Source organism: Haliotis rubra, unplaced genomic scaffold, assembly GCF_003918875.1.
Source record: "Haliotis rubra isolate DU_JTF1 unplaced genomic scaffold, ASM391887v1 Scf36, whole genome shotgun sequence".
NCBI lineage: Eukaryota > Metazoa > Mollusca > Gastropoda > Lepetellida > Haliotidae > Haliotis > Haliotis rubra.
The window spans coordinates 293,083-305,803 of NW_025767035.1; the positions used below are offsets into that span (position 1 = coordinate 293,083).

General features: G+C 40.8%; 1 protein-coding gene across 1 annotated transcript in view; it reads right to left on the reverse strand.

The window, feature by feature from the left end:
* The window catches only part of LOC124285431 (calpain-B-like), an 83,108-nt gene extending 73,306 nt beyond the window's left edge, over positions 1–9,802 (reverse strand). The window contains exon 1 of the mRNA XM_046721657.1: positions 9,124–9,802. Within this exon, the coding sequence (XP_046577613.1) occupies positions 9,124–9,651 (528 nt within the window). The 5' untranslated portion in view covers positions 9,652–9,802. The remainder of the gene's footprint in view (positions 1–9,123) is intronic.
* Positions 9,803–12,721: the final 2,919 nt, after the last annotated feature.

The following is a 12,721-nucleotide window of genomic DNA, read 5'->3' on the forward strand; positions in this document are numbered from 1 at the left end:
AACAGTGATAAAATGGCCATTTTAAGGACAATTCTGATAGACCCGTGAAGATCCAGGTTAGAATTGATCTTCATCAACCCATGCTTGCCGTAAGAGACAACTAACGGGGATCGGGTGGTCAGGCTCGCTGACTTCGTAGATCAATGTTCATGCTGTTGATCACTGGATTGTCTAGCCCAGGCTCGATTATTTACAGACCGCTGCCATATACTGGAATATTGGTGAGTGTGACGCAAAACTAAACTCACTCACTCACTCACTATTCTGATAGGCGTTTAACAATACCTGCCACTATCAGACTAAGCAAGTCACACTATAACAGCAAAGGGTTATGACACTTTGTATAGCATTGCTTGCCTTTGGATCAGGAAGGGGTGGAAATAACTTTAAAATTGCTAGTGAACTCGGGTACAGTGGCACATGTAAAATCACTTGCCCTGCTACATTTTCCACTATACCGGCCGAATTCTTGTTGATTTTGTTAAAAAAAGCAACATAATTAACACTGGGAAGTCAACTGGACATCGGTACAGCATGATATACAAATTTGCTTGCCCGACAGAAAAAACCCCACTGGACTAGGACGTCGGGCAATGGGTTATTTCCACCCCTGATCAAGTTGTGACAGTTACTTTCTTTCTCATTGTCAGCAATATGTTACCCACTTGTATTACATTAACATTACATAATTATCAAGCCTTAAAGCTGGTTTACTGCTATTGTAAAATTATTGCAATAGTCGACAACTATCACAATACTACTGCGAGAGTGTGTTCAACTATTGCAATACAATAAGTACTGAAAATAACCCATACAGTCACCCCCAAATATGGTGTAGTTTGTCCTTTTTGAACCTAGTGTGTTGATGAACCTCTATCAAACCCATTCCCTTTCAGGCTTAATGACCAACACAATTGATGCCATCGCTGAGTTCATCAATCAGTCCACGGTATGTAGCATCAAGCAGTCAGTGTATGTTTACACGTCAGACTACACGGCAATGTATAGTGGATCAAGGTTCCCATGGGACGTTCCGTGATATTGTCCCAGACGTCTGAGAGAAGGCTGAATCTCATCACTAGTCGTCAATGTCTGGTCTGAATCCGGGACCCAAAGTCAGGACATACTGACCAGCCAATCAGCTGACTAGCCCAACTCTGCCAACAATCAATACATCAACTCTCTCCGTATTCACCCAGGTACAAAGTGTTGCAACCACAGAATCGGTGCACCTTCTCACTGATCACAGAAACATCACTATCACGTGTCAGCATATCATAAATATAATTAGCAAACAGATCTGGTTGTGTATATCCCAGTCCAAGGATCTCTATACAGTGCAGTTCTGACTGTATTCATGAAAGTTCAGCTAACCAAACCATACCAGAAAAAAATCTGACTAATTATTAAATTGGTATGATTATAGTATATGTTCACTACCTTATATGGTAACTATTTCACCATGTTTACCAATAATCCTTTCCTCTAATACTCAAACACATGTATTCTAGGGTTACGGGTAGGGTGGCGAACATATCCTATAGAGGCGCCATTAAACCAATAAGTACTGCTCCAGACTCGATTATCTACAGACCGCCACCATATAGCTGGAATATTGCTGAGTGCAGCTTAAAACTAAACTCACTCACTCACTCAATAAGTGCTGCAGTCATTATTCACAGATTCTAATTTCACACACAAAGTCTCTATTACACTTTATTGAGACTGTTTTCTAAAAGGTGGGTGATGGTCTGTTTTGTTAAAAATCATCTGATAAAACATAATTTGTTGATAAACTGAACAACAAGAACATAGCCCTAACATCAACAGATTCTTTTTGCCCATAGAAACCAGATCAATGTCTAACATCGTAACATATTCAGAGATTAGGTAAGCTGCATAATTGTGCCAAAAAGATTATTTACCTAATTACCTTGAGCTGCCTGGGTATAAATAAACAGTAAGAAATCTGATAAGCCACCATCATAACATCACTGTACGTAATTACCAAGTGGAGGTTTTCAGCTTGAGTTCGTGTACGACGTTACAGATCTTTCTTTACTGACTGAATAAGGCATCATATGAATTCTACTGCCATGAATAATGTACAGATGTGCAACATCTCGCTTATCTCCACTACATGGATCATAGTTACCTTATACAGCACAGACATAGAATTATTCTTTGAAAACGCCTACTCAGCAGTTTACAAAATCAAATACATAGGACTCAAGAGAGGAAAAGTACATGGAATACCAAAATAAATCTATGAATACCCAATGTGGATGGTAACTTGAGTGAATACTCAATGGGTGAACACCTTGTTGAGAAACCTGCATGTATAAGCTGATATTTCATTACATTCTGCCTTGATATGAACCACCAAACAATCATTTGGCCTCGATCCTATGCAATACTGAGGCATCTCCTGAATAGGTGTTCTCAAGTCTTATTGTAAAAAAAGGGTTAAATGGAGGCAATATTGGTTCTTATAATGTACATGGTCCACAAGTTTACAATGCCTATTTAACACACAAGGTTGACAGGTTCAGAGAGCCGCTAGGTACAAACGTTTAACTTATGAAGCCTGAGCCACTTTTAGTAAACATTTGCAGGTGAGATGGGAGAGAGCGTGACTAACTGCTCAGCCTATAGTGTATGTTGCCGCAGGCCATCTCACTGTTATAGGCTGTGCAAGCTACTACTAACATAACAGAAGGCATTCCCCTACCTCCTACACTGCTGAACGGCCATTATTGCTTCCAGAGGCTTGGGCTTACCCTGGAATGTCATTATTGGTGCCAAGGCCAACTTGCCTCTTCAGACTTACAATACACTGAACATAATGCTGAGTCAGATGATGTGATTATATGCTTATAATGTACAGCCACAACTCAAGCCTAACACTGGCCACAATGTCAAATCATGTGAACATAAACACTGCTAGTCTTTCACCACTGTCTGGACTATATTGTGAAAGAGTGACAATCTCTATCAAAGGGCTATACAACAGGCAATAAATACATAGTATGTTTTACTCCCCTACCAAAGAGTGGCCAAAGTGGTTAAATATTAAAAGATTTATCAGAAGATCCAAAGAGCCATGCACACATTTGCTGTGAGGGATTTTGCTCTTTCAAGGATTTTGTCATTCTGGTACAGTTATATTTCTTATTAACCTGTATCTAGTACTGGAAAGTATCATCTTTAAGTGATGGATAACAACATATGCCTAGTCTAATAATAACAACATATGCCTAGTCTAATAATAACAACATATGCCTAGTCTAATAATAACAACATATGCCTAGTCGAATAATAACAACATATTCCTAGTCTAATAATAACAACATATGCCTAGTCTAATAATAACAACATATGCCTAGTCTAATAATAACAACATATGCCTAGTCTAATAATAACAACATATGCCTAGTCTAATAATAACATATGCCTAGACTAATAATAACAACATATGCCTAGTCTAATAATAACAACATATGCCTAGTCTAATAATAACAACATATGCCTAGTCTAATAATAACAACATATGCCTCGTCTAATAATAACAACATATGCCTCGTCTAATAATAACATATGCCTCGTCTAATAATAACAACATATGCCTAGTCTAATAATAACATATGCCTAGTCTAATAATAACAACATATGCCTAGTCTAATAATAACAACATATGCCTAGTCTAATAATAACAACATATGCCTAGACTAATAATAACAACATATGCCTAGTCTAATAATAACAACATATGCCTAGTCTAATAATAACATATGCCTAGTCTAATAATAACAACATATGCCTAGACTAATAATAACAACATATGCCTAGTCTAATAATAACAACATATGCCTAGTCAAATAATAACAACATATGCCTAGTCTAATAATAACAACATACGGAGTAGTTTACTGTAGGAGGCTGTACGAGGCGATGGCAACTGACATGCATCGTGACGTCGGTTACCAAGGCAGTGACGTCATTACAGGTGACATGCAAATATTGTACTACAGTACAAAACTCTTCCGCAACCTCTTTATGAAAGAGGTTTCGGTTTGAAACCAAAAATATGAAACAAAATACGCTATTTTGTCAATTTAATGCATGTAAGATGTGGGTAATAAATAAAATACCACACTCAGTCTCATTACATACGAATTATACGAAACTCGTGACCTTCCTATGGTTTCTGACCTCGCTTTCGCTCGGTCAGATACCATAGGAAGGACACTCGTTTCGTATAATGCGTATGTAATGAGACCTCGTGTAGTATTCTCTATGTATCTAGTACTGGAACGTGCGATGAATTATAAAATATACCTAGTCTAATCAAACATTCAGGCGTCATATGAATCCATTCAGCATAACACAAAGACTGGCAGAAGCTCTTAGTTCATGTGGATGACAACATATGATTTGTTTGAGTGGCATTCTAGGAGTTGGTGGTATACAGATGACAAAACTTTATGGATGATCAGCTTCTTTATTTTCGCAATGGTGAAAGAAGTCCATAAAGTCTTGTCATCTCTGTTGACAATATAGATTCCTAGTAATAATCCACAGGTAAGATGACGAACTGGTTACTACTTCTGTCTTATCCCTTTGCCTATATACATGAATCACATCCATTGAAAATTAAGTAACATAGATTTCCTTAATAGTTTGTTTTGTTTACAAAATGCCTCTTCCCCCATATTTTATCAATGTTTTTACCAAATTCTAATTATTATCTTAATGTGACCACATATCATGTCACATTTCAAGTCTTTTCTTAAAAAAATTCACAACCACCACCCATGATCACAATGTCATCCATACAATATCACCAGTTTTCTGATGCTACGCAACAGCAATAAGCTAAATTGCAACTTTCGATGCGGTGATTCCATTTCACATACAATTAACATAGTTTAAAGCAAACACATACAGCACAGTTACACCACAATAACCTTGAATAAAGGCATTAAATTATACATCCCAGCAGCAAGTCCCCTGTGAAGCAGGCTGTATGATCGACAATAAACACCGGGGTGACTCCACACAATAATGTACTCCACATACAAAGAAGTCTCTGCTTGAGTAAATAAGTAACATCAGGCAGTCTCCAGACCAGAGAATATATTGAAACAGGAGACCAACTCAAGTCTAGCCTGATTGGGTAAGTCTAGATTGTCTGAAACGAAACAGTGTTCTGGTTTCCAGATTTAACCTTTTCCTATTTTGTAGATAATTATTCTGGAATAAGAAAACTTTATTTCGTGGACTAAATGTCAGTATAAAGGGCGCGGTGGGGTAGCCTAGTGGTTAAAGCGTTCACTCATCGCGCCCAAGACCCAAGTTCGATTTCCCATATGGGTACAATGTGTGAAGCCCATTTCTGGTGTCCCAAGCCGTGATATTGCTGGAATATTGCTAACAGCGGCGTAAAACCCAACTCAGTCAGTGAGTCAGTTTAAAGCAACAGGTATGTGGCGATCACTCTGCTTTACTCCTCTTTGATGACCTGTAACTAAAGCTCTACTTGCTAATCAAATAATATTTGAATAGTCCCTGCTATCAATGGGACATTGAGATACAGAAAAAATTAGTCTTAACACACGTTTAAACACTTGTTCAAGATATTTGTGAAGTGAGTTTACAACTTGAACAAATACTTTCCATTTATTCATTAATCAAACTGAAAACACTTGAGATGCTGCCATTATGATGGAGATGTGGAAGGCAAGCCTGGAGCTTACTTTGTTCTGCGGAGAGCTACAAATTCCTTGATCACATGTAGATATTCCAAACTTGAATGTACTGGTACCCAAGCAACCTATGACTGTCACAAGATGTGACATATTGGACTGGCTTGTCTTGCTAGACAACTTGGTAGACTAATGCTTAGTCCCTGAATATATATTTTGATAGTAACAAATAAACCCATTTAAATTCAAAAGGAGCCCTAGGGAGACCAGAGATTCAGGAACCTGAACCTGGGGAAATCTAGACTTGCTTCATCTAGGGCCGTAGCATTGCAGGGAGGGCTAGGCAGTAGGGAACATAATGTGGTTGAGGGACTGTGAGACAGACTAGCTAACTTGGTTGCCTGTCGTCATACCCCCGACAACACATTGCTCACAATATCACTCACTAGTTTGTCAGACCTGAGTAACTGACTGAGTATGGTTTTATGATGCTTTTAGCAATGTTCCAGCAATATCATGGCAGGGGACACCAGAAAATGGGCTTCACTCATTGTACCCATGTGGGGAATCGAACCTTGGCCTTCGACGTGACGAGTGAACACTTTAACCACTGGGCTACTCACTGCCCCATGTCAGACCTGATACCACTGCAGTTGGCAATAGTTAACGCTGCACAGCAACACAGTTTCATGACAGAGGCAGACACGTGATCAAGTCTGCACCAGACAAACCAGTGACTGACAGTATGAGTCACATGTACCACAGTCAGTTTAGGTTGATACGCAACATGGCCACGAAGTCTGACAACCAAATTCATTCAGGATTGACAGAACCAATTCTAACACAGAATCCCTCTAGGACAAAAAGCAATCAATGAAATTAATCTGGCAGCTGAGATACCCCACCACTCATAGTAATTAGCAGGTGACCACATCGCCACTACAGGGGATTGTACCATGGCATCAGCAATAATAGTCGGCAAATATAATTGCAATTTTTGAAAGTGAAAATCTCTCTGGCTTCCTATATGATATTTTATCAAGATAATTCAAAAACTATTTTTTCCTGTAAAATATTTTCAGCTAGATCTAGTCTATCACTGTTCTAGCTCACAATACACCATGCCAAGTGCAATATGTATACAGCAATCTTGTCCGCTTAATGTGTGTCACATGACACAAACTCCTGGCACTGTCACAAAGTACTATCTTGTTGCCAAAGAACCTCCTCATAAGCACTGTGCACTGTCATTAATATACCAAAATATGTGTCTCGCTTAACTGAAAACATCCAAGGCTTGATAACTAATGTATCACCATGGCAACTGACTTCATTTTTACACCTGGCATTCATTAAGGTATTTAGTAGGTTGTGGGGAGTATAGTGAAAGTACAGGTCTGGGGGTGTACAAATATAGAACTATGCAAGTCATGAAATTGTCTTCAAAGTCTAACAATAACTGCATTAAAAACATCTTTGTTCAGCTGGGGATCCACCCTACTAAGGTCAAAACATGTTTTAACACAGAAGTTCAAGACATAAATCTTATCTTCGGCATGCAGCTTCATCCTGGAATATTTTCATTCAATCCCATGAAACCAGTATCAGTTTTGTATTTAGTTCAAACCTTCACTCAACAATATTCTTGCTATATGATGGTGGTCTCCAAACAATTGCATCCTGACCAGGCAATCCAGTGGTTGATATTAGGACCATAGATGTACGTAATTCAGATACAATAACATGAAGCACCCAAGGCAGCAAGCCTGACCACCCGATCCTGTTAGCTGCCTTTTATGACCAATGCTGATGTAGCATCCTTAAAAGTTCAAAGTCCTATACTGGGAATCAAACCACAGCCCTGCTACATACTCCCCCTATCAACGAAAGGCACCTCCTGTCCACATAGTAGGGTACTCCGACTTATTTTGTTCCAATCTAATATGAGTGTGCTCAACCCCACATCAGGAGGCAATGTAAAAAGCAGCCATAAAGGTTCCACACCCATACTGGGATTCAAACCACAGACCTGAACTGAAGTTGGACGCCTTTCCACATAACAAGTTGGTTAACCCCAGGGTGATAAAGTGAGGAAGTGGGGTCAGAGTGATTTTTACTCTGCACTCAGCAATATTTCACCTGTATGGCGGCAGTCTGTAAATAATCAAATCTGGACCAGACAATCCAGTGATCAACAGCATGAGCATCGACCTGCGCAATTGGGAACCAATGTCATGTGTCAACCAAGCCAGTGAGCCTGACCACCCGATCCCATTAGTCGCCTCTTACGACAAGCATGGGTTACTGAAGCTTCATTCTAACCCGGACCTTCACAGGTAGAAGGGTCAGAGAGGACAAACAGTATAAAAACCAATATACATGATATAGTATTCAACCTTACAACCATATAGAAAGTCAGCAGTCCAATAAACAATTGTGTGCAAAGTGCAGGAAGTTATTTATGTCAATTTGTATACACCATATGGCTCTCATAATTGGCTAGAACAAATAGATGACTTAATGACACTTGCTGCATTCTGCAAATCATAAATATCAACCAATTAATTTTTTCGTATGCCCCAACATTGTCACGCAAAGAGAACAACATTGTCACACTAAGAGAACAACAAAAACACTGTCACACTAAGAGAACAATCGGATATACACATAAAACAATGCGCTCACACCGGTTACAATGTTCTAGCAATCAGGGCTAACAGGTCATACAACCTATATCAGCTGCCAGTATAGTGTTACCAACATCAGGCAATATGGAAATAATTCATACCATAACTATTTTACTGATCTCATTGTAACAGTTATGATCAAATATTATATCTAAAAGTTTCAATAAATAACCCAATATAAACTGTATTTATACCACAGCACAATAGATTTTCGTTCTCTAACCAATGACATCTGGCTATAATTATCTTACATTATATGCATGCAGAAATATGAATAGGTTTCAGTTGCAATCTGGTGAAGTGCATCACAATAGTACATCACAAACAACACCTTAATGGTTGAAAGTTCATCAGATGACCACGTTTCACAATGATTAACCTTCTTAAAAAACATAACTTGCATATAACATAATTATTAATTGTTTACAAAGTTTATTTTTTAATACAGTTGATACATAGGCAAATCATAGGGTACGATTTTGAACAGTATGACATCTATAGTGAGAATATACAGTCCCTCTTATGAATGAACTGCCTATAAGCCTATAATGAACTGTGAGCATTATACTGGGTTATGGTAATCACGGTAATGCAAAACATGAGCAGAGTATAGATTGCTGGTAAATACGTGACCACGAGAAACATACAGTTGGCACATTTTGAATAGATGATTTTGCGTGCATAAAAGTATGATCTGCAATAAATAAAAATGCGAATAAAAAACAACATACCGTAGGTCTCTTCCACTCAAATGGCCTTGGGGGAGCACGACTGAAGAATATCGATGAATCGACTGTTGGGAATTCGGGATCCTCGAAAAGTATTCCTTCTTGCAGGCACTTTCTCTTTATATCATCGTATTTTTGGTTGACAACCCCAGCAAACGGATTCTTCTTTTCTTTCCTTGTAGCTCTTCCCCCGATATCTGGCTCCCGGCTGCAGTGACGGCCATGGCCCCCCGGCCCAGCCCCACCCCCACCCCGGGTAAAGCCTGAGAAGCGGTATCCCCCAGGGATGGAGAATCCTCCGGATGAGCTGCCACCACCCCCAGCGTCACCACCCCCAGCGTCACCACCCTGGGTAAAACGCATCCCCCTGTCACCAAAGGTACTTCCAAAGCCAATGTTGAACTCTCCACCTCCCATACCAATGCTTGGACCACCGTCTCCTCCGAACGAGTATGTTTTCGTCTCCATCTTCGGGGGTCCCGATCCATCTGAGAAAAATGTTTTCACCGTGCGTGTGCCGCTGCTAAACATGTTGCCACTATTTACTTTATCAAACTATTAATATGTAAAGTATGAACTTGATGAATGCACAGCGACACTGGGCGACTATCAGTAGTGTTGACAAAGCTGGAACACGGTCTCCGTCGGGATCACTCTCGACTACCGGCTTCTCAGATCTAGAATGGAAGAGTCCAAGAGCGGGGGTGGGCAGGACTGAAACTCGATGCCTTCGATTACTGCTTCACCTTCGGCAATTTATCATAAACATATGAGAGTTCGTTCAGTGTGTGCCTGATGTTGGCCAGATTTTATGAATCACCCGAAAATATAGCCACGTTGTTACTTTCAGTATGAATGTGATTGCCGGCTATCGTATTTTCCAATACCTGTCTCTGCGACCAAAACCCGGCACTGGAACAATGGGCGTGTCCATGCGCTTGCTGTCTTGCAAGGCCAGACCGTATAAGGCTGAGGGAGCGCCGGGGAGTCATCGAACCATGGAATGGTCAGGGGAATCGCTCTAATACGGCTAATGACGGGATTTCTGATATAATAAGTTGTAAGAAATGCGTAAAAGCCGCACAGTGAGTGAATGGAATAATCCCACACTCAGTCCAATGTTACAATACATTACTGGCTGATTAGTATGTAGTGCTCCCTCGCAGAGACACTAAACATAGTGGGTGCTCTGAAGCGTTTCATAATCAAACACTTAATCAGACTTCTACCAGGATACGAAGTTTTTACACAGGCCACCGATAACTCTCCATGATATTTTAAATGAAACAAAAAGTACGAAATAATCTGATCTTGTAGATTTTACGAGTGGTTTAACACAAACGTTGTTAAGTATTTCCTTTTATTGTGACGACGTTTCATGGGTTTTTTCCGCCACGATCAAGTAAATGCTTACTAAGTGACCATTTATTGGTCAGCCCTAAAACTGGAGAGACATACTCATAAAACGTTGTACATGTAAGTGGCGGATCCAGAGGGGTGGGGTGGTGGTGGTGATGGTGATGGTGGGGATCCAGGGGGTTCGACACCCCCTTTTTTTAAAAATGACTTAAGATCACATTGAAGATTATTTTTATTTGCGTTGGCGGAGCCAATGGGGGATTCCCCTTGGACCCCCTCCTTTCAAAATTCCTGGATCCGCCCATGCATTTACATGCGCATGCAGTATGAGAAATGTACATGGTCGTATGTAAAACAATAAAACGGGAATGTGACCAGGCTAAGAAACTTACGAGACATTTTAAACATATGATGAATTAAGACAACAGCAAATATTGAGTCAACATTTAGTCATGCACTGAACGTACTCAAATCTATTCAAAGTAGTTATACAAACAGTACACCAGGCATGGTATACGAGATTTATCAAGCACATATACTGAGTCAAACAAGAAACTTCACATTCTTTCTTCGGGGCACTATAAAAGAACAAGAGATGGTAAGATGGTTAAATTGTTATTATTGCATTGCTGAGATCTGTGTGATGTACTCGATACACTGACAGTGCCATAATCAGTTCCATTAGGCTACACCGCCGTTCCAAAACAAAGGGATGCAGAATGGCAAGTCACAAGAATAAAAATGCGAAATTTCTCAGTTCAATATCGTGTATGGCCGCCCCGCGCATTCACCACTGCCAAACACCGTCTCTTCATCGACTGCCTGATGCTTGTGAACACGTGGTTGGGGATTCTGCGCCACTGCTCTTGCAAGGCAGCGCCAAGTTCCTGCAAATTCTGAGGTTGGTTCCTAAGACCACGAAGCCGTCTCCCAAGTGCATCCCAAACGTGCTGTATTGGATTAAGGTCAGGGGACCTCGATGGCCAGTCCATGGCGTTGATTCCAGCGTTTTGAAGTAAATTTCGTGTCAACAACGCGGTATGCGGCCGAGCATTATCATGCTGGAACTGTAGACCTGGGCCATGAGCCGCCATGAAAGGACCGAGTTCAGGGGTGAGCACCTGGTCGCGGTAAGCAGCAGCTGTGAGGTTTCCACGGATGACCAGAAGTCGGGAACGGTTGTTCCCACAGAAAGCACCCCACACCATGCAACTTCCGCCCCCGAATCTGTCGACTTCCTGTACACAACATTGGGAATAGCGTTCACGACGTCGTCTCCAGACTCTATGCCTGCCGTCCGCGAATCTGAGGGTAAACCTGGATTCATCGCTAAAAACGACTCGATTCCAGTCTCTCTGGGTCCATCGGAGGTGACGTTGGGCCCACAGCAGACGTTGACGTTGATGAAACGGCGTCAATATTGGCCCACGATATGGACGTCGAGAATGGAGATTGGCAGCCTGCAACCGATTTCGAATGGTCTGTGAGGACAGTCGACCTCTAAACATCTCAGCCCTGGTTCGTGTAGCCGGCAGAGATCTGTCACGTAGGTGACGTAGGACGATTTGACGGTCTTCTGCTCGTGACGTCACACGTGGACGACCCAACCTTGGGCGATCAGAAGTGGTGCCAGTTTGTTGTAGACGACCTCGCAAGTCATACACATTACGACGGCTGCATCCCATTGCTCTTGCGACGTCAATAACTGATCTTCCCGCTTGCAACATGCCAACGGCACGTTCACGTTGCACATTTGACAATCGTGGCATTTCAAGTACCGTTAGAACTGTGGTTTAAAAGTGTTTTTTCAATTCTTGAGGCCAATGCAAACACGTGCATATGAAGAAACTTCGATGCGAAGATCATTGATCGACTGCACGTGCAAAACCTGATTTGGCACTAACGTCACTTCCACGACGAATGGATGGGTTTGAGTGGGTTTTGCTAACGTTTTTCTAGAGTCGAAAGATAGGGATCCCATATCGGATACATAGATGTATCATCAGAGAAAAATTATTCATTATTTTTCAAATTACATTTTGTGAAGGTTCGATTTTGACTCAGTATATTTTGCTACGCTCGTCCTTGCCCAGTAATATCCACTCATTGTCCTTGTGAGGTAACGCACACCATTTTCAGTTGTTACTTTATGCTGTAGTTATATCCATAACAAGAAACGCTTGGTATTCAGTACTTCAAATATCACGAAGCCCATCTGCTAGAATTATGAATGTCGTTATTG